This window comes from Lactuca saligna, chromosome 3 (genome assembly GCF_052625555.1).
Source record: "Lactuca saligna cultivar CGN05327 chromosome 3, ASM5262555v1, whole genome shotgun sequence".
Lineage (NCBI taxonomy): Eukaryota > Viridiplantae > Streptophyta > Magnoliopsida > Asterales > Asteraceae > Lactuca > Lactuca saligna.
The window spans coordinates 119,056,122-119,082,873 of NC_136419.1; the positions used below are offsets into that span (position 1 = coordinate 119,056,122).

A 26,752-nucleotide genomic window follows, 5' to 3' on the forward strand; every position below is an offset into this window, starting at 1 on the left:
TTAAAAACATGAGAATAAAATCTGTCGGATTTTTCTTTCTTAAAACGTTCCACTTTTACAACCATTTTTCTCTCGTTACTTTTTAATTGCAAAACCGGATCAAATTATGCAATGCATAGAAACAAATCCCATAAATTATATAAATTTTCTTACCTAAGAAGAAAATAAGGATCGAAACGATCCCACCCAGCTTCATCCCCGGTCAACTCAGCGGTCAAACAACCAGCATTTTCACCCGATGATTCCTCATATAGTCTAACAACAGATAAAAACAAGTTATGAATGAGAGGGTTACCAAGGAACGGTTTAATTGCATCTCCAAGATCAACCATTTCTGACAAACTAAAACCGGAACCGGAATCGGAATTGGAATTGGAATTGGAATCGGAACCGATGTTGTTTGACTTTGACTTGAAAATACACCGTGACAAAGCGTAAACACCAAGAAGATTCGAATAAACCGGCAAAAACGCATCTTTATGGTTACCCAAACCGCCAATCCACTTCACCGCCTGCTTCCCGCCAAGGTCGCCGGAAACCACCATAAACCGCCGCAAGAATCTCCTCCGCCATTCATATAACAAATCCAAACCTCCGGACACCGAAAGCTTCTCCAAATGCAAACAACAAATCTGACAAATAAGCAACTTCTCTTCATGATGATTATCAATCTCCTTATCAAAAACACGTCTCACAAGATCCCCACGTGACACAACATTGTCTGAACCACTTAACACCCAATCACAAAGATAGTCAAAGTAGTTAACCCATTGACCAAAAACCGAAGTCAAATACTCAAAACTCGAGATTATCACTTTATCAACTTGGCTCGGGATTCCATATGTTTCCTTGGTGAAACATTTTTGAACATCGGTTGCCAATTTGCTTCTAAGAGAAACATCCTCATCTTCTAGAAGCTTTATACACACAGACCACAGATCAAGTGTTCTAGAAGCATACATGTTAATAATGGAAGTGTCTAGATCCCGATTAAAGTCAACATGTTGACCAATGAAGTCAACCGTTTGAAGTAACCCAGATGCGATTATCGATTCGGAAACCGCTTTCCGAATGTTAACAGGCTCTGACGCGTTTGAATGTAGTTTGACCAGGTCAACATAGTAGCTGATGCTATCATACACTTCATGGTTATTCTTCATGAACATGTTAGCAAACTGCCTTACACAAACTGCCATACAACATAGAATCGTTTCGCGGGTCTTCATGTGTCGGGTGAGTTTGTATAACGAAACTAGTTTTTCCCAGAAAAGGAGTACGGAACCGGAATCGGAATCAGTGATTCCCGGGAATCGTGATTCCGGAGATGACTTGTGGAAAGCGAAGAGTATTTTTAAAACGTAGTAAACGCATTTGTGATTCCTTTCCAAAGACAAAAGATTCACCATTTCCGTATGGAGATGGAGATTCATCCACTTGATCAAGATTCCGGAATTGGATTCCGATGATTTGAGAAACAGAAGAAGCCATTTGAACGTTGCGATTCGAACTTCGTAAGATGGATCGGAAAAACACCGGATTAATCGATCTTGAATCTGTGATTCTCGTCGGATCGAATTAAAATACGAAGTGGCAGCTTGTTTTCGGCATTCGGATATTGTTGGATCGAAATAAGGTAATCCAAAAGAAGCTTCCATATCCAAGCTTCTAGAAGATAAATTCGAAAGAAGATCACGAATTTTGCCAAAGCTTTTGCTTCCATCGCACGTTTTCGCAATGCTTAGCATGACATCAAGAACCCGTAAGAAACTCGTAACAATCGTCGGGCAGCTCGGGCGGGTTTCCGGGCAGGCGATGGAAGAACGTGTGACGAGGGTTTCAACTAACTCATCTAAAATCTGATCTTTTCTCTCGGAATCTATTAAGTTTCTGCAATTGATATCGAGAAGAGAGATTAGTTGTAGGAGTAAGCCGTGAATTGTGTTTGAAGAAATGGGATTTATTTTTGTTGTGGAAGGTGGTAGGTCGTTGACTGTGTTGACTAAAATGAGGGGGAGTTTTTCGTTTGAGATTAAACCGGTTAAAGCGCGTGAAGCGAGGACACGGACTCGAAGGTTGCTTTGAGTGGAGCATTTTCTGATGAAGGGGGTGAATAAAAAGGGGTCCAATTCGTCTCCTGATTCACTTGCGATTGTTGACGGCTTGAGCCGGGATAAGAGGATTAGCATGGGACATAGGCTTGGGTGCACGGCTTGAGCCAGGTCACGTGAGCCGGTGGTTAGCAGCTCAGTGGCGATTTTTAGTTCGCTGTATAAGAATGGATGCAATGATGGGTACCTTCACACACACCAAAAAAAAACATTAATAATTTTTTTAGTGAATTACGAAAATGGTCTGACAATTTTTTACTGGGTTTATTTAGTCATTAATTGATTCTGGTCCACGTGTCGTTTATTTTAATGACCCTTTTGCTAAATTTGTAAAATCACCATTTTGTTTTTTTTTTTGACCAAAACCAAAACCCTTGGCTTACCCTTACTTCTACCACTATTATAATTACCATTACTAATATTATGTTTGTTATATTGTAAATATTAATCATATAAACCTTAAAAATCCTACACATTTATATTTCAAAGTTTCCCAGTTTTTTACCTAAATCTATCAGAATTGATAATTTTGATTTAATTCAGCATATTAAATGACTTCATTTTCAAAATTATCATTTTTGATAAAAATGATATGGGTTAATCTCAAAAAAAAAAAAAAAACCTTATATTTTGTTTTTTTCGGATTAAAGCTCAAATTTATTTTTGCCTGAAAAAGAAAAACTTTTTTATTTTTTCCGAAAAAAGCCCTCAACTTTGTATTTTTTTTTCCAAAAAAAAACCTTCAACCTTCTAAATGCTTCCAAATAAACACTCAGCTTTTTTAGTTTTTCTCCAAAAAAAAAAAAACTTACAATTTACAACTTTTTTTTGGCAAAAAGTGACTAAAATGGCCAAATCGGTTACATTTTACAAGTTTTTTTGGCAAAAAATGACTAAAAGGGCCAAATCGGGAAAAAAGAAAAATACAAGGTTTTTTTAGGCAAAAAATAAACTCTAGGTTTAATCCGGAAAAAACACAAAATACAAGGTTTTTTTAGATTAATTTAGGTTATACATAACTAAAATATAACAAACATAATTAAAATGATAATAATACGAAATGGAAGAATAAAAATAACAATAAGAATGGAATTTCATCAGTTTCGGTGTAACAAAGGGTAAAATAGTAAAACATTAAAATACCTGTGGAAAAATTCAAGGCCAGTCAACGCGCGTCTGGCAGATTCACGTTTTTGCACATTAAGGAATCCAATCATTCGACGAACTAAAGCGGTATACGCAAGACACGCGCTATTTCTAACTTCCCAATAATTCGAAGAAAACGAGCGTATACAAATAATCATAGCCTCAGCAGAAAACCCAGAAGTATCAGTCGCAAGATTCGTATCATTAAACGCTGCTTTAAGAACATTGAACGCATGTACTGTTGGAATCACGCCTTCATCTCGGATCTTTGGGTCGGATCCAGATCCGTTTTGATTGGTTATGGATTTGTTGGATAGATCGATTAGCCAACGTAAGGCGCGTGGGAGGAGTCGCTTTGGTGTGCCTTCGGGTTCTGAGAGGAAAAAGGCGATGAATGCAGCGGGAATTCCCGCGCTTCTTCTTAGTAAGTCGTCTACTGTTTGTCCTTTGGCTATTGTTCTTTCCATTAGTTGTTCCATCCATGATTCCGGTAATTTGCTAAGTCTGGAATGTGAGGATGGAATTAGTTAGAACGATGGAATTAGGGAAGGAATGGAATGATGTGTAAAGGAATATGATTCCTTCTGTGATGGAATGAAGGAGGTGGGGGAATGGATCGGTGAATTTCATTTATCATGTTTGGTTTGGTTAAAGGAATGGAATGAGTCAATACAAAAGTGAATAAATGAATACAGAAAATATATATATATATATATATATATATATATATATATATATATATGAAGGATTAATCTTGTAAAAGACCTTATAATCTGCGTTTTTTCCGGATTAGACCACAACTTTAACTTTTTTTCTGAAAAAAACCTTGGACTTTTTCATTTCTTTCAATCAGGCCCTTTTACTTTTTTTTTCAGGTTTTATGCAGAAAAGTCTCGTTATTTTGGAAAAAAATTTGATAAAGTCGTAAATGTATTTAAAATGTTAGATAATCAGGACTTTTATGTTCAAAAAAATTAGAACATTATTAAAAAAAATCCCAAATAATGGGACTTTTCTGCATAAAACCTTTTTTTTTCAAAAGCTCTTGTAAAATGCGAGAGCTTTATTCGGAAAAAACTAAAAAAGTTAGGGTTTTTTTCGGAAAAAAAATAAAAGACAAAATTGAGGGTTTTTTTCGGAAAAAATGAAAAAAATACAAAGTCTTTTTCAGGAAAAAAATAAACAAACTTGAGGTTTAATCCAGAAAAAACACAAAATATAACGTCTTTTATAAGATTAATCCTTTTATAAAAACAAAACTTTTTCGAATAAGAATATATAGCTAAATAAAATGCATATAAACGTATTTCATGTTGTTGTCAAAAAAAATTATCACTTCCAAAAAATTGTTAACAAAAAAAGTTGAATAAAACTGAAATCTTGAAATTGGAAAATTATAATTAAGAAATATTTTTCGTTATGTATAACAAAAAGTAACTTAACTGAAGTTTTAAAATATCATTGTTATTTAAGTTTTATATAAATAAAAAAGTAATTTATACTAGTAATAACATATAATTCCATTCCATCAAGGAATGAAAAGAAAACAACAATACTCCTCCATGGAAAGGAATCACATGCCATTAAGAATCCTCCATTCCATTCCTATGTAGGATTTTTTTCACTCCATTCCATTCTATCCAAAACAAACAGATACAATAATTCCAAAAACATACCTTGGATTATCTGAGCAAAGTAATCGATTGCATAAAGCAGTAAAACCTGCCCTAGTTTTATCAATTGCACCATTATGCTTCATTTTCATTAGAACTTCCAAAAAGTGATTCCCAATAGTCTCTAACTGATTGAAATCCAACACAACATCATCCGAATCCCTTGATATATCTGATGTAGGCAAAGGAATTTTCCTTATAATAGTTCCCAAAAGAAGACTCACCTAAGAATCACATAACAAACAGCTTCATTAAAACTGATTACATGATATTTATTAAATACGGAAAATAGTATAAAAGTCACTATGTTTGCACCAAAATTATAATTTCACACTATTTTTTTGTCTCAAACTTGACATTGTGTTTTTTTCTAATTTTTTACAATTCTGACCATTTTACGGCCTGCTGACATGGCATGATGATGTGTCGGTGTTGATGACGTGGCATGCCGACGTGTTAAATTTGAATTTTTTTCCACAAAAGACACTAAGTTTTAATTTTTTTTTTCAATCTTGACACTATTTTTTTGTTCCAAACCGAACATCATTTTTTTCCAATTTAAAAAAAAAAACCTTGTAATTATACAAAAATGGGGTTTTTAAATGAAAAAAAAATTATATAAACGCTTTAAAATGTAATAAAAAATATATTTATACGGCTTCAAATGGAAAATGGTCAACATTGAGCAAAATTTTTACAAAAATGATGTTCAATGTGGAACAAAAAAAATAGAGTGTCAAAATTGAAACAAGAATTAAAACCGTGTCAAAATTGAAAAAAGTGAAAACTTAGTGTCTTTTGTGGACAAAAAAATCAATTTTAACTCGTCAGCATGGCACGTCATCAAAACCACATGCCATCATGCCACGTCAGCAGACAACCGAGTTGACCCGGTAAAATGGTCATAATTGTAACAAACTGGAAAACACAGTGTCAAATTTGAAACAAAAAAAAAGTGTCAAATTAGAAATTTGGTGTAAACTTAGTGACTTTTGCCCTATTTTCCCAATTAAATAACAAGTTTTAGATAATGAGTACTTGAGTATCAACTATTGTGAGTACCTCTTTCATTGCAAGCCAACAACCAACCATAACAACTTGATCAGAAGGTCCAACATCCTGCACCAATTTTGACCCATTCATTTCTTTCTCAGCATCCACATCAGCATCCACGTCAGCATTACCTTCCCCCCACATGTAAGAATCATCATCAACATCCACAAGGTCATCCTCATCCATGTCATCAGGTATATGCCACGCATCAGCCGAAACCACAGAAAGAGCCATTGAAGTAATTCTCATAATCAACTCAAGAAGCTTCTCAAACGCACACTTCATTCCACAAACATTATCACAACTCCAATCAAGCTCCTCAAAACCATAACGAAGTGTCAATAAAATCCCATGAACAAAGCTGTTCTTACACGCATCAGAAAGATCATGTTCTCCCATTTCAACAGCAGATTGCAACCAATCAATAAGACATGTCACATATTCCACAACAGGAGAATTAGAACAAGTTTTTGAATCATCATCATCAGAAGAAGAAGACAAAACAAGATTAGAAGATGTGTTCACAATCCATCCGAGGTCTAAAACGTATTTTCTAAAGATAAGTCTCATTGTTAATGATCCAGCATCACTTTCTCTAACACGAGGGCTATAAACTAACTTCTTAGCCCAGATAATTACATCTTTGACTTTTTCTGTGGTCAAAATTCCAGGAAGTGGAGTTGGAAAATTGAGAAGAATGCGAAAGGAATTCTCTCTTAAACGATCCCAGCTGTCAACAATTGATCCCACTAGCAATAAAGTTGATTCGGGTGATGTGAATTTCGCATCATATGGAGTTATGGTTTCAGAAGGGTGTTTTTGTAAAATCGGCCAAGTGTTGTTCATTATGAGGATAAGTTCCATTGCCATTATTTTCCTCTCGTATGGAGCTGAAGGGTAGCATGAGAAGAACAAGAAGGTGCTCAACCACTTCATGAAATGGAAAAGCTCTTCTGCTTTTTTGAAATTGGAATCTTTTTCTTCTTTATAAAGAATGTTCCCATTGTTAGGTTTCCATGTTCCTTGTTTGATTTGTCTCTCTAATGCGGTTTTAACACGTGAAAAGAATTTTCTAAACAAACTTGTTAACTTCATTTGAAAAGATGTTGAGGAGCATCTCATGTTTAATGGCATTGCTTCTTTCATCATGCTTAGCTCTAAAGAAGATGGAAGACTTGCTGTTTTAGGGTTTAAAAACAGGGATTCCACTGCATCTGTTCGAAGAGACTCATCAACATGAGTTAAAGCCAAGGTTAGCCAGTTCACAAGGACTTTGACCTTTATACCCTTTACACAGACAAGGGCGAATTCGTAATCTTTATTTGTTTCAGAACTCTCGAATCTATCGATATCTCCTTCTATCAAAGCAAGAGAACGTGAAACTTTGAGAAGTGAAACAAGAACAGCTACCTTTTGTTCAACTGTGAGATTCAGATTCATGTTTGAATCTGTAAAAGAGAGTAAAGTCTCTTCTTCTCCAATAGATATAAAAGAAAGCATTGAAAATATACTATCAACATCCACTTCAAGAATCACTGGAAACGCGTATGTGTTTAAATTTGACCTTAGCTTTGAGTTTCCGGAAGCAAGCCCGTGTAAAAACGGAGGCAAAAGGGCGTTTCTGTAATTTCTAGACCCGATTTCCACTCCATCACTACTCCAAAACTCATCACGCAAAGATTCAAGAAAACATTTCAAGAAAGTGGTGGAAGCACAACATACATCATCATCAACATACGCCCATGCTGTTTCAAACATCATATCAGGATTCATTTCTAAAATCGTTTTTGCTCCAAGTCTTTTTGTAAGAGAAGCTAATGGGACATATCTACCCTTGCAACGTCCACCCATTCGAAGAAGATTGGATGCGATCTTTCTTAAGAACAATTGGATTTTATCTTTTCCATTTGTTGAAGGGAGACTGGATTGTATGTCTAGATAGATATCAAAAATCAAATGAACTTGTTTCACAGTTTGGCTTAATGGATCTTCAAGATTGTTCCATATAATTCGTAATACACGGGCACCTATGTCATCTGAAATGGGATTATGATTCTTTGTGTCATCAATGTAAGTGGTTTGTATCAGAGTTTTTATCTGTTGCAGACAAATCTGCATCACTGTTAATGCATGAAAATTGAAGTGGCTATCGGTTGGATTCTCACAATATTTGCACAACTCAGGTAAGATGCCATTGTAAAGTATCGTTTCACAATCTTTAGAACCACATTCAAAAGGAGTATCGAGTAATGTTCTAGGGATTGAAGTTAGGATGCCTCTGATCAAACAGAGCCTACTGAGAAGAGAGAAACTCTGAATTTCTGAAAACAGATTCCCTTTGTATGGAATCTTCATGACAACAGTTTGAAATGAGATGCTGGGAGTTAAAGAATGATGAAAGATACCTTCCATAAGTGACAATCCAAGTTCTTCAGGACAGAGACACACTTGTAGAGCTGCACAAAAGCTCACCCCTGCAGCCACGAAGCAATCCCTTGAAAACGCTTCAGATTTCAAAATACTTAAAATGGTGGTGAGGATTGTCTCCATGATATTGGAATCATGTAATCCGATCAAACTGGTGAATCTCGAAGGACATCGCTGAAGCAAGTAATAGATACAAGATAAAGCCTCTTGGCATTGTTCCATAACGATTGGTGATGGTCTACACCAATCATTAGTCTCTAAAACGACACTTTTCAAACTGGAAACCACATCTAAACTCATGAGAATCGCACACTCTTCAACAACTTCCACTAGATACCCAAGTTTTGGGGAGCTCATCATCGACAGACCTACACGTGAAACACAAAACCTCTTCCTTTTTTCATTTCCATTCCCATTCAAGTCTGCATACTCTTCGCATAGAGATCGGAAGCAATCACCGATTACAGACTGGAAATCTCTAGTTTTCGCAAGAACAGAAACCAGAGTTCTGTGTAATGGTACAGAGTTTTCGAGGAACAGGATCTCGAGGTAGAATCTGGATGCTTGAGAAACAACGATTTCATTGCTGATTTTAAGTAGCTCTGTGAAAGCGGAGGCGAGTTTTTTAGCGTGACTGAGTTGTGCGTAGGTTGAGTTGAGAGAAACGAGTTCATTGAGTTGTGAGTAGAACACACGAGCAGACGCATCATGGTCTTGAGATACAGACAAGTTAATGAAGTCGTTGAGACTTTGCTTGTAGTATTGAGGAAAGACGATTGCGCTGTAAGTGTAGCGATGACGATGCTGTAAAGCTCGCCATTTCGCAGACATGGTAGAGTCACTTGAAATAAGTATAGGAGGTTTAGGGTTTAAGCTGATACTGATGGAAACGTCAACAATGGCAACCTGCAAGTGCGAAAGTTCCGGCAGGCTTAGCGCAGCCTTCTTTCTCTCTCCCTGCGGCGGCGAGAGGTACGGAGAGGCGAGCTTGATTTTGCAAAGAAGGATACGGCGGGTTTTCAGAGATTTTAGGGTAATTTTTGCTTTATTTTGAGGCACCAACTTAAATTTACGGAAATGTTCATAAAAGAACCAACATTTCAAAATTTTAAGTTATAAGATTGAGATAATGACACTCTATTTTATTGAATTTTCGGGTTTTGGTTATTTTTTGGTTTTATGTGGCATAAAGAATTTTTAGGTTTCGGTTTAAAAGATGAGAAGTTATTTTTTGGTTTTTTTGAGACATAAAATACATGTTGACCTTTATTTATTTTTTTTGTCACTCATACTTAATATAATCGGTTTCATAAGATTGATTCCAACAAAAATTCATTAAAAATTGAAACTCGCATTTAGGCCCTTCATCGAAAACAGCAACTCGACTCATTAGATAAACCTTCAACCAATTTCGGTCCCTTTTCATCTCACTGAAAACCATCGAAACTTTAAATCCTTCATTTAAATTAGAAACAACAATTTCGATTCACTTCACCCATCGAATTGACAGGGCATTATTTTTGCAATCAAAATTTAATCCTTTATGGAAACAGCTTCGAAAATCCATCAACACAAAATTCCATCCATCTTCATTTTTAACATAACAATTTCAAGGCTCCATTTCGATTAAAGTAATGTTACCTATCAAAACTTCATTTAATCGAAATCAATGTAAGCATCAAAATGAGTAGTATTTGAGTATGACTTATGACTTTTATTTTTGTTTGTAGTTTGTATGGTAACCTTTGTGTAACACATGATCCATGTATTATTCATTTTTGGTCCCTTATATATTAAGTCATTGCTTTTTGGCCTTGTTTTGCAAGTTTATAGGATATTAGGGGCCATGCTTGCCAAGTCTGGAGTTTTGGAGGCGGAGCTCGAACACAAGGCTTTCACACGTAGAGCTCAAACCCCAATTTTTTAGGGTTTATGACCTATTTTACACCTTAAGTCCCAGGTGTTGGCATCATTTCCAGCCGTCATAGCCTCAAGCCCTAAACCTCGACCCTTAGAGCCTCCTTGTGTGCTGTGAGCTCATTGTGTGTGTTTGGTGTGTGGATTAATCTCATTCAAGGAATAAAAACTTGGTGTAAGGTGGTGGTTCAAGTTGGAGCTTCTAGATATTGGTTCTCTGCTCCATTTCTAGCACATCTAAGGTATAAAGCTCAAACATTGCTCACTGGAAGCTTAAATCTAAGTTTTTATGGATTTTGGTGCCATTTTGGTCCCATGGTTGAGATCTTGAAGTTCTGATCACTCCGGAAGCTTTGAGTTGGTTCTCTTGGTGTTTTTGATGTTTTAGATTCAGAAAGTTTGCATCTTTAGAGTTGTAAAAGTCTCATGCATGAGATTAAGCCATTTTTATGGAAGTAGGATGCTATACCTTGAAGTTGGGACCTTTTGGGCCATGAAAAGTCACCAAGTTAGTGACTTTATGGTTCTAGATGATCTTTGGGTCTTAGATTTAGTTCTGATCGTGTAGCTTAAAGCATTAAGTGCTTAATAAGCACTTTTGGGCTTCAGGGTGCGAACGCCCAGCGCTGGGTCGAGGAACCCCCAGCGTTCAGGCTTGGGCTTACAATCTATTAGTTGTTGATGAACGTCCAACGTTCCACAAGGGAACGCCTAGAATTCGATCAACACTGGGATTTCTTTTGGGTCATCTAATTGGACCTTGTGGCTTTGGGCTTTAATGGACCATATGAAATTAGGTTTTAGGTTATGTTTATGTTGGGCTTTAAGGTAAAGCCCATTAGAGGAACTTGGGCCCAATTTGGAAATTAGGCCATAAGTGGGTCATTGGTGGGTTTTGGAAGATTATCTAGTGATGGACCTTTATGTTATGATTTTAGGCCTTAATCGTTAGCCAACTTAAGCCAGGGGTAAAATGGTCATTTTACCCTATGATGGATTATTGGATCGTGATTGATTTGTATTTTTGCATTGATAGCTCGGGAGTTGTTTGCGTAGCATCTAGAGATTTCTTTCTAAGATTTTCAACTTTTTCGATGTGAGTTTTCCTCACCTAGTTTAGCGGGTCGAAGGCACCAATGGTGGCCCATGTATATGTTATGTTGTTAGTATGCTAGTTGTCTTTGTGACTTGCATGTGCCTGTATTTATATGTTTTCCGGGCTAAGGCCCAATGTCGGGCGGGGCCTAATGAATATTTGTATGTTATGTATTTATGTGACTATTACATGTGTATGTGTTTAATTGATATATGTTATTGTATGTTGGGTGGGCCCTTTTTACCGAGCTCAAATCTATGTCAGTTGGGGTCCGATGCCGAGCAGGGCCCGATGAAGGGTGGGGCCCACTATCTGTTTATTGTATGTTTGTTATGTGGTATTTTGGGGGAACTCACTAATCTTTGTGCTTATCGTTTTCAGTTTATGTTTTCAGGTACTTCTGGTAGTAAAGGGAAGAGCTCGGGATGACTGCATCACACACACTATTGAGATTCCGCTTTTGATGTTTTACTCTGATTTTATGACATTTGATACATTGGTTTTTATGTGAATGTTTGGATGATATTGGAAAAATACTATTTTATCTATTATTAACAAATGAAAGTTTTGGGACCATATTTTTGGATGTTACAAGTTCGTATCAGAGTCTTGGTTTGAGGGATTCGAGCACACTCTCGAGTGTGTCTAAACTCAAACTAAGGACTTGGTAGAAATTAAAAAAAAACATTTTTATAAAAAGAATTTCTAAAAGAGGAAAAGGGCATGGTGCATGCAATCAGCCGAGCTTAAGTAAGTTATCCCAAAATACCCATACATGTTATGATATGTTGTGAATTGTGAATCTGTGAATCGTATGCTAGATTAAGGTTAAGGATCTAGGAGAGATGCCTTTATATGCCTACTTTTTGAGCTTATAGATTTGCATGCTAGTGTTGATCAGTCAGCAATAGGATTGGCTGATTAGGTTATGCTCTATTCTAGTTACTTAATGCTCGAATGATACTTGCTTTGTGCTTTTAGGAGTTCTTGCTAGTTTTAGCTAGTTAGTAAGTGAATATGTTAAGTTACATGTTATGAAAACTAAATAGTTTCAGAAGGTTAGGTTTAACTCTATTGCATAGCTCTTTTTTGAGTCTAGCTGTTGTAGTGAGAGACCTCTCATTCAAAAAGTTATCTAGTTTTTGTAATATGTAATTGTGTTCGTTAGATAATTAGAGGAGGTTAGCGTGAGTTCCTTCTACAGCTGATGGCAGATAGTGGTGTTGAGGTTGCCCTAGGAAATATCTAGGATGAGATTTAGTGTTGAGAGCTTTATCTGTGAGCAAATTGTTGGTTATAGAGAAACTTGGCTGAGTTAAGGCACTTCATAAGGAAAGTACAGATAGATGTGGAAGGTAGTATGGGCCCGTACTACTAGAAGCAGATGATCCGTACTCGATTCAAGGAGGGTTGCACTGAAGCTAGGGAGCTTGTGTAGTTATGATTTCCCGATGTGCGTATTGATGCTTATTCTGATAGTTTTATGGTCTATTTTCAGTATGGTGGTATTGCAAGGCAGGCCAGTGGGTAGTTCCGATGTTGGGGAGGGTTTAAGCTCAGGTTCTGGAGTTGGCCAGCTTGATGATTGGATGAGGGAGTTCATCTTGTTTGAGATTACGCGTGGTATCCTTGATCAAACTCCTGTGATCTTTGGCACAATCAAGGAGGGTATTCTAGAGATTCTTGATGAGAGATTGGGTGCATTTCGCGTTGAGATTGTGGCTTTGACCGCAACGCACTCTCTAAACTTCAGGGAGTTTTGGGCATGTGGAGCACCAGACTATAAGGGGGCTAGGGACCCCATTACAAGCAACAGATGGTTGACAGATGTTGCCAATGCCTTTCGTACCAGTCGTTGTCCCGAGGGGGACAAGGTTAGACTAGCTTTCTGCCTCCTAAAGGACAGGGTACGTGATGGGTGGAAGAAGGTAGGGCATGCTATAAGAAATAATACTATTGATTCGATGACCTGGAGTGATTTCTCGACCAGGTTCTGAGCCAAGTTTGCACCAGTGATTGAGGTGCAGCAGCTGGCGCGAGAGTTCCAGGATCTCTGTCAGACTACTGATACGGTGACTAAGATCACCGCTATGTTCAGGGAGATTAGTAGGGTCGAAGTTGTGTTGTAAGATGTCGAAATGTAATGTTATCTTACAAAGGTGTTTTATGTCGAAACTTAAAGTCAAGACCTTTGTATTTTTTGTATGCTTTAATGTTTTCCTATAAATAGGGATGTTACCTAGAGTTAGATAAGAACTGGGAGTTGATCTTGTCTATTTTTCTCTCTGTAACCTTGAAGCATAATATGAGCTAGAATAAGATCTTATTTACTCTCTATGTTCACAATTCTCATTACTTTGATTTAGTTTTCATTTCTCGATTCAATACTTCATCAATTGGTATAAGAGCAGGAATTATATCTACGATCTGATTTCCATTCTAAATCAAAAGGTTTTTGAATCAATTTTGGATTCAAAAGTTTCCGCGCCTTTTTGTATTGAAAATCGTTCATGATCTACAGTTGTGATTCGATTCTGCAACTGATTTGTTGAATCGAGTGTTCTACTTGAAATCTCTGATTTTTCCAGCTATTGGTTTTCAAAATCTCTTCCATTTTTCTAAAAAATCCATCCGTACGTTCATGGCTAATTTCAACTTGAACTCAATGACATCATATTCTCATCTGCTAGGATCTTCAATGAAGATTCATATGCTCATCCCGGAATACTATGATCAGTGGGATGATCGCATGCAAGACTATTTGAACGGGATAGAGGAGGAGCATTGGTCATGCATAACTAGAAATGGTACTCCTCCACCAAACGTTTAAACAACTGGATCTTCAATTGGTACTCCAAGTGTTACAACTCAAACTGATAGATTGAAAAAGAATGAGAAAAGATGTATGAGAGAATTACATGATGCATTGCCTCCTGTTGTTTACAACTATGTCAGAAGTTGTACAACTGCAAAAGACATCTGGAACACTCTTAAAGAAAAGTTTCAAGGAAGCGAGAAGACAAAGATAAATTCGGTGAAGCAATGTCTTGTTGAGCTAAAGGAATTCAGACAAAAAGAGGGTGAATCCATTGGAGAATATTATGATCATCTTAATGAACTCATTTACAGATGTAATCGTTATGGTATCACAAGGTCATCAATGGAATTTAATCTCACCTTTGTAATGGGACTTCGTAAGGAGTGGCGAAATGTAAGCATGATGGTGAAAAGTCAGCAAAGTTTTGATACTTCGTCCTTGAATGATTTATACAATCTATTGAACATTCACGAAGGAGAGGTGAATGAGATGAATGAAGAGTCGAAATTAAGTTTAAGAGGCCCATTGGCACTAGTTTCGAAAGTAGCTGAGAAGAAGTTGATTGAAAACGAGAATTCTGATGAAGAAGGATTCATTATGAATTCGGACGATGCGGTTGTTGCTTTTTACTCTAATAATAGAGTTAAAAAGTTTTTCAAGAAACCGTTCAATCCAAAGATGACACAAAAATAGATCAAAGGAAAATTTGTGACGAAAGTTGGAGGAGAAGAGAAAAAGAAGAGTGAAAAGAATGATGTGGAAAAAGAAGAGTTAAAAGTTAAAAAGAAGCTTAAAGGAGACTCTGACATTGAGTGTCACTATTGTCATGGTGCAAACCATATGGCTAGTGATTGTATGCTTCGAAATACAGAAGAAAAGAAACAAAGTAAAAGACAAAGCATACTATGTTGAGCGTTTAGAGGAAGTTCGGGCAAAAGCGAAAGGAATTTCTCTTGCGGCGAAAGGTGAGGATGATGATGAGGGGACTTACCAAATTTGGTCGTCGGGTTTGGATGATGACGAAATGCGTAATCCTACGCATGGTGCTATGTATGCGAAGTTTGAGGTGGAAAATGACGAAGTGGTGACAGGTTACTGTTTTATGACCAAAGGAGGAGACAAATCACCAATGACGACAACGGTACGTTCTATTCTTCAATCTTTCAATATTCCTTTGAATGCTTATGATTATGAATTAATTGCTTTTGATGATACTATTGCGTATTCCGATACATTGGTTATCTCTGCTAGTAACGAGGCTAAGAAATCGACTTCACAGTTACTATAAGTACAGAAGCAGTTAGATTCCAAGAAACTAAAAGTTGAATATCTAGAATTACAAATTTGACGTGTGATAGGGATGAGCATGGGACGGAACCGGTACCGACCCGTCCCGTTCCCGATTTCCCAAATACCGAATTTGATCAAAAGTTAATCCCGAGTATCGAACCGAATAAACATCACCGGGAATGGTACCGGTACTCGGTACTAGTACCGGTACTGACGATACCGATTCCCGAATTTCATGTATTTGGAGTACCAAGTATTGTCCTGTATTTTTAAATTCGGTACCAGTACGAGATTGGGATTTGGGACAAACTGCTCATCCCTAACGTGTGATAGGGAATCATTAAGTATTGAAGTAAAAATGTTGTTAGCACAATGCAACATGATATGGGCATATTTAGTCATATAATTCATGCATTATCTTAATACTTTATGTTGATTTTGTCTCATTTAATAAACAAAAGGTGCTTAATTAGATTAAATATTTCATTTTCAGCAACAAAGACATGCTCGGATGGAAAAGGAAGCGGAACTAGCTATTGGAAGCTTGGATCTTGGATTTTGAAGAAAGAAGGATGTTGCTGGACAGCTTGACCCCTTGTCATTGTTTTGGCCATATCTCATGAAACGTAACTCCGATTGATGAGATTCAAAATGTTCTGAAAAGTAGACACAATTTCGGACGACTTTCGTGTTTTGAGAAAATGCTGATTCGAAATGTACTCGGCGAGTAGGGCCGATTACTCGCCGAGTTGGTCAGAAGTTTCGCGATTCTGGACGCGCTGACTTGCCGCACACGGGTTTTAAGTGATGGACTCGCCGATTAGGTCAATGGACTCGCCGAGTAGCCTCTGTTTTGTGAAAATCTATATAAAGGGACTTTCATATCGATATCATAGCATGGAGAGAAACCCTAGGAGGCTGAGAAACGATTGGAAGTGCTGCTAGGTCGTGAGGAACTGAAGAATCAACCCTACATTCAATTGTGAAGAGAATCAAGACAATTTTGGTTTATTCTTAGTAAATTTTTGATTTGAATCATGTTTACATACTTTGATTTCGTTTTTGAGTTTATGTTTACTGCAATCATGAGCTAAAAACTTATTCTTCTGTTAGGGTAGACAATTTTGTGAACATGGATTGATTATTTGAGTAGGATTAATTTTGATTGGTAATTATGTTTTGTTAAGCTTGTTAAAGAACCTTATGTGTTGACAATAACTATTCTTCTATTAATAAATCAGTAATTAAGTTGTATGAACATCTCTTAGTTATTAATTTCATATGATTTATTGTGACCACATAGTTTTATGTCTAGGAATAACGAACGTGAAACTAGAATTAACTAGAAGATACGTAAGTTAATGTGTAAGCTTGTTAGATGAACATCGACAAGAGGTTAATTGAAGGGCCAATTTAGTTAACCACTACAAGTCTTACTTAACCCGAATCAATAATCTAAGAAACCCGTTAATTTAGACAACTGGCCATTGCTTGAGTTAATTTGTTTTCTAAGAATTAGGAATAGCGAACATGAACCTAATTATCTTAGTCGGTAGCCAATGAAGAATTAATCCGATACATTGAAATCATCCATGGGAACAAATGAGTCGAACCTAAACAGAAGTCCTCTTTATTATTGAATTTAGTTGATTTTTATTTGCTTAGCTCTTAGTTTCTTAGTTTAAGTTTTAGTTAATTGTTTAAGTTTCTAGTCTTGCAAAACTAGAGAAACCCCCTTTCTATTACTTGTTTTATTTAGATAATATTAGCATTTATTTTAATTGTTTACCGTTCCCTGTGTTCGATACCCTACTTACCTGAACTAAACTGCTAATCGATAGGTACACTGCCTTTCGTGTGTTTGTCTTTGTGTTTAAGTTAGTAGGATTAAAACTAGTTGGTTTTACACACATCACAACATCTATTGTAATTATGCTAAACGACTTTATGCTAAACTGACTGCTTTGCATCATTCATCTGACATAAGCAAGGATCAACATAGGAAGTTATTACCTTTTCTAGCTTTTGAAAGAGAGAAGGTTGATAACATTTCTTATGATTGTGAGAAAACCATTGTTGAATTTGATAGAATTCCTGATGATAGGTATGCTTATGGAATTGTCAAAATTGATGAACATCTTGATGCAGATGAATTAGTTGATATTGTGAATGATACCTTGACCAAAAATGAACAAATTAAAATTTTGAAAAGGACTGAGAATTCGACATCTGATTCTCAATCTAATTTTGGTGATATAGAAGATAATTCTGATAATATTAGCGAAATTAGTGATATTGAGGATGTTGATTGTTCTCAGTTGTCTATCATTAATGTTACATCTAAGTCAAATAGAAAAGAAAAGTGTAATGATTCGTTGGTTAAGATTGACACTGACAAACCCTTAACTTCAAAAGTTTGTGATTTCGACCATGTGAGTGTTAAAGATAGTCAAACTGATAGCAGTGATGAAGAAAATGATGATGAAGGTTCGAAAAAACCAACATCAACAAAAACAGATCCAAAAGAAACATAAATTCCATGAATTGTTGTTGATCAGGTGTATGGAGATACGAAAAATTCGACAAAGTTATGACCGAAAAGGGTGCTCATTATCTCGAAACTAATACAATGATGTATTCTAACTTCAAATGTACAGATGATGTCATCCTTTCAAATCAAGTGTTTGTGACAACAGGAAATGTTGATAACATCAAACTTGAATTCAATAAAATGGTTTAAGAAGATAATGAGCATGCAATTGATAAAGGATTCTTTGCAAATTAAAATACTATCAAGAATAATCTCACGAAGAACTATTACACTTTTCAACGACAAAAACCTCAAAGAAAATGGGTGGAAAAACAAAAAGTTTCAAAAGAAATCCAAAAACAACCTAATGTGGATGTTGCAAAAGTTGTTAAAATCAATTCACAAGAATTTAAAGACAAAATTGAAAAGTTTTTGAAAGATAATGAAATTTCAAAAAGACAAGCACGAAAGAAAATTTCCTGACAAACTATTGAGTCTCGAATGAAAGAAAAAGGTTTGAAAATGAAATATTCGGAAAAGACAAAGTTTAAATCAGTTCAAACGAAGTCATCAACACATTCAGAAAGTTCGAAATCTAAACCTCAAACAACTACAACTTTTTCGAAAATTTTCAATCATTCGTTCAAGAAATTTCCAAATCTACATTTCACAAATCAATTTCATCATTATCCATAACAACGATGTCCTCAAAATCGATACTTCCAATACACACGTCTTCCAAATCATTCAAAGAATTTTCAAAATCGATTTTCACAAAACAAAGATGTTGAAATCAATGTTAATAATCGAAAACCTGAAAACTTTCGTCATAAATCAAATATTCCTTTCACTCCACAACGTCCAAATTTTCCAAATCCATCTGTAAAACAAAATTCGAAAGTGTCATACACTAAGGGTTCATCTAATGTGAAGAATATCGATCATTGGCTTGAAGGAAAATGAAAGATGTATCAATCACGAAAATTCTCACAACAACAAATTCAAGAAGCTTATGAAAAGTATATGAATGATTCTTCCAATGGAAGTTCGTCTTCGAAAGAATCAAATATTTTTGTTAAAGCTTGGAAACTAGTTTCGAAAGATAAGCTAGTTGAAAGAAAAACTGAGAAGAATAAGGCGTATGTTAGTTGCAATCCCAAACCTTCGAAGCCTTATGTTTCTGTTCCTTTATCCAATGATGTGGACTTAATTAATAATTTCAAATCAAAAGTTCTTGATTGGGTTTTAGGTTCTTCATTTCACTCTGTCTTTAAAACTAATTACCAAGGACCCAAACAGCCTTGAGTACCTAAATGTTTTCATTAATTACAGGTTTTGTGTGACGAGCAATATGATGATAAATGGTACATTGATAGTGGTTGCTCTCGTCACTTGACTGGAAAGAAAGAGAACTTGCGTGATTATCGAAGTTTAAATAATGCAGGAGTGGTTAAGTTTGGAAACAATCACAAGTGTCAGGTGAAAGGATATGGCAAAGTCACGAATGGAAAGCTTATTGTTAATAGAGTGACATATGTCAAAGGTCTTCAACATAACTTGATAAGTGTTTCGTAAATTGTTGATGTCGAAAAATTGGAATGTTTTGACAATTCTGAAATTTGATTATGCAATTTCGTAAATTGGAATGTTTCGAAAAATTGGAATGTTTTGAAAATTTCGTAAATTGTTTCATAAATTGTTGAATGTCGAAAAATTGTAAGCTAACAGTCGAAAAAGCAAACTTGTGTTGCAATTCCACTGCTGAAGTAGAGTATGTTGCAGCTGCTGCTTGCACTTCACAAATCATATGAATCCAAAGTCAATTGCATGATTATGCAATTAATATGAAAAAGATTCGATTGTATTGTGATTCACAAAGTTCTATACATATTTGTCATAATCCAGTACAACATTCGAAAATTAAACATATTGCACTTCGTTATCACTTCATTAAAGATCATGTGGAAGATGGAAATATTGAAGCTCATTTTGTAAAGACAACTGATCAGCTTGCTGATATCTTTATAAAACCTTTGGATGAAAAATCGTTTGTTAGAATTTTGACAGGATTGGGCATGATTGAAGCAAGTTCTGTTCCAGGATTCATTTTCAAAGAATGACATAGTGTTTTTGAGGAAATATGTCAATTTAGAGGTAATGATTAATAGTTTAGAGGCAACTAGTATTAATCATTTAGGGGTTACTGTTCATATTCAGAGCTTCGACACGCTTCGATTTCGACATCTTGGTGAATTTCTCAAATGAACACCTTCGCAAGTTTGGTATTATTATTTTTTTTCGATAAAAATCAAAAACAACAAAAAGATTTTACTTTTATTTAGTCTTTAAATTTTCGAAAAATCAAAAACACCAAAAAGATTTTACTTTTGTTTGGTCTTTTCATTTTCGAAAAATCAAAAACAACAAAAATATTTTCTTGTTTGTTTCATATTGTTTTTCAAGTTGTTTGTTACAAATTTACGTGAAGATCATTAATGGTTCATGCTTGCAGTTGTAGGGTCAGGTACTCTTTCGAAAATTTTGAACTAGTTAGATTGTCTCTAGAAGCATGCTGCAGCATGCCGACCCAAGCCTCTATTGACTCAATGTGTGTTTTCGAAAGCCTTAATGTAATCTTTCTTTACGAAAATTTCTTCTCAATCAGGCCTTTATTCACATTAGTCCACTGAACTACCTTACTATTCTTAAAAGAGTTAAGAGTTTACTGCTTTGTCCAAATATAACATAGGTATAATTAGATTCGTCAACAATCTTTTTCATCCCAAAATTCTAACTCATTCACACACTATGACATATGTCCAAGATATCTTTGATCAAACCAATCAAGTAATTTGTGTTCATGATATGGATTCATGAGACCGTGATGAAAGTGAAACCTATTTTTCAAACCTTTTAAGGAATTGATGGGGAACTATGTTGTAAGTCCCTAATCTGCCTGTGTATCAATCAGATCCGTTTGATGGTGCAGAATCCCAATCAAACGGATGATGTCAGATCAAATAGAAGAGAAGGAGACGAAGAATATGATGAATCTTGAATGTATTGATTAGAATTAAGTTATGAATACAAGATTCACACACACTAACACACACTCACTTTTCTCTCTCTTTTGGTCGTACACTCTCTTCTGTTCATCAATCTCTACTCATCACCCCTAACACCTATATATATATATATATATATATATATATATATATATACAAGGGGAACATGGGCCGTAAATGAGTTTACGGCCATAAACACAACCGTAAACATGTATACGACCGTAAACACCCAGCAATTTACGGTCCAAGACACAAAAATATATTTTTCTAGAAAAGTAAAGTATAAACCATATTTTTAACCCAACAATCTCCCTCTTGGTTTATAACCTTCTTTTCTTAATTGACCCAACAAGCTCCCCCTAAAAAGCAGCTGACTTTTCTTGTCAATCTTCATCGAGAGCTTGGCTTCAGTTTTAACCTTCGATTTCTTCACTACATCAGGATAAACTTATGAATCTTCCATGAATGACTTCATCTTGAGCCCTTGAGCTTTTCTTCAGAATTTGACATTGAACGCACATTAGGTGAGGATGCTTGTTGTACTTATTCTTGAAAGATAGCACTTTCAGCTTGAGAATCTTCAGAGAGAACATCAGAGAGAACAAATCTTTTGGATCACTTTAGCAGGTACAACGATAACAACATACTGATTGAGGAGGCTTCAATGCAATCCGTCACATAATCTTCAATTTAAGCTTCACCTTGCTTCTGGGGTTGAAGGATTGAATGTCGAAAGAATAATCTTCATTTCTTGCTCCTTCGAATGCGAGTTCTTCGATGATCACAGATGAAGCCTTGGCTCAGAAAATCTTCAATACAGTCTCCATGAGTCTCATTTACACCTGAATTCACTTTTCAAGACAAAAAAAAAAAAAAAAAAAAAAAAAAAAAAAAAAAAAAAAAACTAAAACTTAGCACACAAATTAAAACAGAAACAATTTTTTTTTTGGATTTTTGATTTTTCTGAACAAGAAATAAAAATATTTTTGGATTTTTGATTTTTGATTTTTTTAATGATTTTTTAAAATTCTCCCCTAAATTTGTGCATAGAGGAAAATTATGAGCAAATTTAGCAAAAACAAAAATATTTGGGATCAAAGTTGCTGGACAGCCCTAGTCCACTTGTCAGTACCCTTATTTTCACGTCTTCGTCTGATCGATCGTCAGTATTGTGATCCACTTAAGCACGAAACATTTGTGACAATATTTGGACAATTTACCAATGACATGACACACACACATACATACATACATATATATATATATATATATATATATATATATATATATAATTTTAATCATTATTATCAGCCCTTATTCTTAAATAAATTTTTCCTGTGACCATTTAACTGACTACAACTAAGGATATTGTTGTCCACCAAATTGAGCAGCGAGATCTACAGACAATCTGTATGTGCTCATTTTTAATTGTACTAGAACGTTGTTTCCCGCTTCCTGATATGCCCCAGCCATCAAGGACTTCCAAAATACTCCTTACACCGGGTGAACAAACAATTATTAAGAGAGAAGATAGATTTAGAATGCATATGCTGTACATCCAGGTCGGTTCTCTTCCAATCACGCAGAGGATGAAACATATGACTAACTGAAGTTTTAGAGGGATTGAGAAGAGAACGTTGCATATACTGTGTACCAGGTCGGATTATGAGTTACGCAAAGGAGACAATATGTGGATAACATATAGAAAGAATTGCATAGAGAGAAGATGCAGAGAGATAGAATTGCATATGTTACAGTCCAGGTCGGATCTCTCAATCACGCAGAGGAGGCAACATATGACTAACAAACATAAAGTAAGAAAATAACCTTCTACAGACCTAGTTTATCGGAATTCCCCAGTCACCCCATCAAAACCGGAATTAAGGACAGAATCCGCACATCGAGGAAAAGTAAATCCACAGTTCTAGATACAGGTTATTTTAATGTGACCGGTACATTCCCATGTATATCTCCCTGCTCAACCTATCCGAGCATCGTGATGTCAGGCTAAACGGATCTAACTAGGTCAATGTTTATCAAGTCCTTGAATTCATTAAGTTCAACTTTCCCTAGTCAAGTCCATTTAAAATCTTTCGTGCCTATCAACGCATCGAGCATAGAGCATTCACAATTCAATTTAGGTACGTTACGCAGATTCAGATTGCCCGTTATCACTTGCTAATATCATTTCCCAATAATAACTACTAACAAAAAAACTATTTAGAAAATGAAAAATTATCTTTAAAATGAATCATAGTAAGATAAACTCAGGAGTATAGAGAAGAAAACGCAAACTGTAATTCACCGATTGAATTTGCATCCAGAAGGTCTGAGAACAGTATGCATAATCCCAGAACATATCCGAAAATTCTTCATGTCGTTAAGCGCAAACCCCATGTGATCCCTTCCTTTCTTCCCTTCCCGCAAAGGACACATACTCTCAAACAAATGTCTGAATGTTGTACAGTTGAGAGATGTCCCCTATCATGTGCCTGGAACAGCCACTACCAACAAGCCAAAGTATAATGATATGCCTCCATAGCTGCTCCGACACAGAGTGGGATTAGTTGGTCTTTGGAACCCAATCCATTTTAAAACTGGGTTGACCTTTGTCATCAACGCACGATACTCTCTCTCATGACATATCTTGCTTATCACAAACAGAAGATGTAGAAATATTAGAATCATTAATTTATTTTGGGAGATTGAACCTTTGGTACCCACTTGTAGTCGGGTTTAACCCATTTCTTGTTGGATCTGATGGGTGTCACGACACTTACTTTTGATCTTGATGTCGGCCGTTGAGATGAATTTGACATAACCAGTCTTTGTTTCACTAGAGCATCTCTTGGATTGGGCGTCTTGGCTGACATTCCCATCTTGCCCTTAGGATTTGGATTCTTGGCCTTGTGGGTTTGATTCTTGGCCTTCTGCGCGTTCCAGTCACCATTGTCTGAACGTGACCTCGGATGATTTCTTTTGTAGAATCTCCCACCCTGCGCGTTCTGCCAGCCTTGTGCGTATGCGTGATTAGGACAATTTCTAGCAATGTGTCCAGGTGTTGCACAGTGAAAACAAGTCTTTTTTTTTCACTATAAAGATGTTTCTTCCTGCCCCTGGTGGCATGTCCATGCCTTGTCTCTTGCTTTTCCCACACGCACAGTTACAACAGGCACTCTGCTTCACTGGAGTTGGTGCCCTGTATTTCTCAACGACGGGTTTGTTAGGAGTAACATAATTTGAAGCAACAAATTCTGAGTTTAAAGAGTCATTGGTTTGTTCAGTAGTGTTCTCCTTGTTCTTATCTGCTACTTTACCTGCACATGAGGTAGAAACATTAGTATTTTCAACCTGAATACCTCCTGACACAAATCCAGCTGGTTTTCCATATTAAAGATGTGCCTCCCTGTCAATTTCTTCCTATGTCATAGGGATGGATGTGTAGTTATGATTGAAAGGTGGAGGAACACTATCATACCCTAGACCCTTGTTTTGATTATCTTTAAATTTTAATTGGGTTTCAAATAAGGACTCGACTGTCTGACTTGACACAGTATAATTTTTAAAACTAACATCTGTTTTTCCACACTTAATTTTCAAAGTGTCAAGTTCTTCAGTTACAACAACAAGTTGTCTCTTAATATAGTCATAATTTTCACACTTGTTGCTATACTCTTCCTAAAGCTTCCTAAAGTCTTTGGTTTTTGCTTCTAATTCTACCTTCAGGGGTTTCTGTCGTTTCCTAAGTTGATATCCTTCATATTTTAGATTCTCGACCTCCCTTTTTAGCAAATCATTATGTTCACGAAGAATTTTAATCGTATCTTCATAAGATGGAGTACATGAAACTTCATTGACCGGGATGTTTGCAGAACTCATTGTTTCTCCACATTTCAAAGCATCAAGCTCTTCAATTACATCAACAATACTAAGACTATTGAGATCTTTTGTCTTCTTAACGACAACTATGTTCATATCCCACGATTTCGGAAGTGAATTCAGTAGCTTTTTGTTTATCTCATATTTAATCAAAAAGACCCCAGATATATTCATCTTAGTAGTGAGAGTGGTGAATCACTGCAGCTGAGCCTCCAGGGTTTCTCCAGGAATATAATTGAACATGTTGAAGTTTTGTCTTAACATCTCCTGATGACTCTCTTTTACGTCTTCAATTCCCTCATAGACCTAAGTCATTAAAAGCACAAAATAAAAGCCAAATTCAAACTTAATAGTCAAATTTAAAAATGCCCTTTAACTATAAACCTCAAAAGTCAAATTAAAAAAAATCATACTCAAAAGTCAAACTTGAAAAGGTCAAACTTAAAAGTCAAACCGAAAAGCTAAATTTAAAAATTTAAAAGTGAAACGAGAAAATCAAAGTTTACAATCAAAGGTCAAACCTGAAAGTCAAAGTCAATTTTTTAAATCAAAAGTCAAAAATAAAAGGAAAATTTTAAAAACTATTATTATTATTATTATTATTATTTATTTATTTATTTATTTATTTATTTATTGTTTTTGATTGAAAATGTAATTTAAAAAGAAAAGAAAATGAATTTTGGGGTTAAAAGTGTAAAAATGTTAAATAAAAGTGCGAATGGAAGTGCTTTTGAGTTAAATTTCGAAGGAATAAAATAAAAGACTTGATAGTCCAACTGGTAAGGTGCGTGTTTGGAGACCTAGAGGTCTTGAGTTTGAACCCTTGCAGCTTCTAAATCTCTCCATTATATTTTATAATGATGCGCGTGCAAGAGCCGCAATCCACCAAGCCGAGCCGTAAATCACTGAGCCGCAAACGTCCGAGCCGAGGCCGCAAACCTCGGGTCATGAACTCCGAGGCCGTAAACTCTGAAACCCTAGCCGCCGCCACCGAGAAACCCTAGCCGCAAACTGTTTACGGCCGAGAACCCTTCAATGGTCGTAAACCCTTCAAAAAAACGACTTTTTTCACCATTTTTTGCTCAAAAAGTCGTTTTTATCAAAAATGCAAAGAACAAACTCCTCTTATTTTTCAGAGATCTATCAAAAAACGTAAAAATAAAATAAAAAATGAAATCAAATAAGCTCCAGATCTGACAAAATTGATTGATACAATACTGGCTCTGATACTAATTGTGAGTCCGTAATCTGTCTGTGTATCTATTATATCCGTTTGATGGTGTGGAATCTCAATCAAATGGATGATGTCAGATCAAATAAAAGAGAAGGAGAAGAAGAATATGATGAATCTTGAATATATTGATTAGAATGAAGTTCCGGATACAAGATTCACACACACTAACACACACTCTCTTTTCTCTCTCTTTTGGCCGTACACTCTCTTCTGTTCATCAATCTCTACTCCTCACCCCTAACACCTATATATATATATATATGTATATATAAGGGGAACATGGGCCGGAGAACATGGGTCGTAAATGGGTTTACGACCGTAACGCAGGATCCTGACTGGCGGTAGCAAGCTTGCCAGTTAATTTGGATAATGCCTTACACCAACCAACCACGCCCCAGGATCCTGTATTTTTAAGATCCTCAGCAAGACGGATCTAAGCCTCCCAAACAGCCACCACAACACTAACGTTATGTCAATGATCACCTCCTCCTTCTCGCATACGATCTCCTCCTCCCT

The 26,752-nt window shown here is 35.9% G+C and overlaps 1 protein-coding gene across 1 annotated transcript; it reads right to left on the reverse strand.

The window, feature by feature from the left end:
- Positions 1-9,454, reverse strand: LOC145037174 (thyroid adenoma-associated-like protein). Its single transcript, XM_078985767.1, has 4 exons — positions 5,990-9,454; positions 4,931-5,151; positions 3,252-3,758; positions 1-2,295 (listed from the first exon to the last, which is right to left on the reverse strand). The coding sequence occupies exons 1-4, from the start codon at positions 9,236-9,238 to the stop codon at positions 150-152; spliced, it is 6,123 nt and encodes a 2,040-aa protein (XP_078841893.1). The 5' UTR covers positions 9,239-9,454; the 3' UTR covers positions 1-149.
- Positions 9,455-26,752: the final 17,298 nt, after the last annotated feature.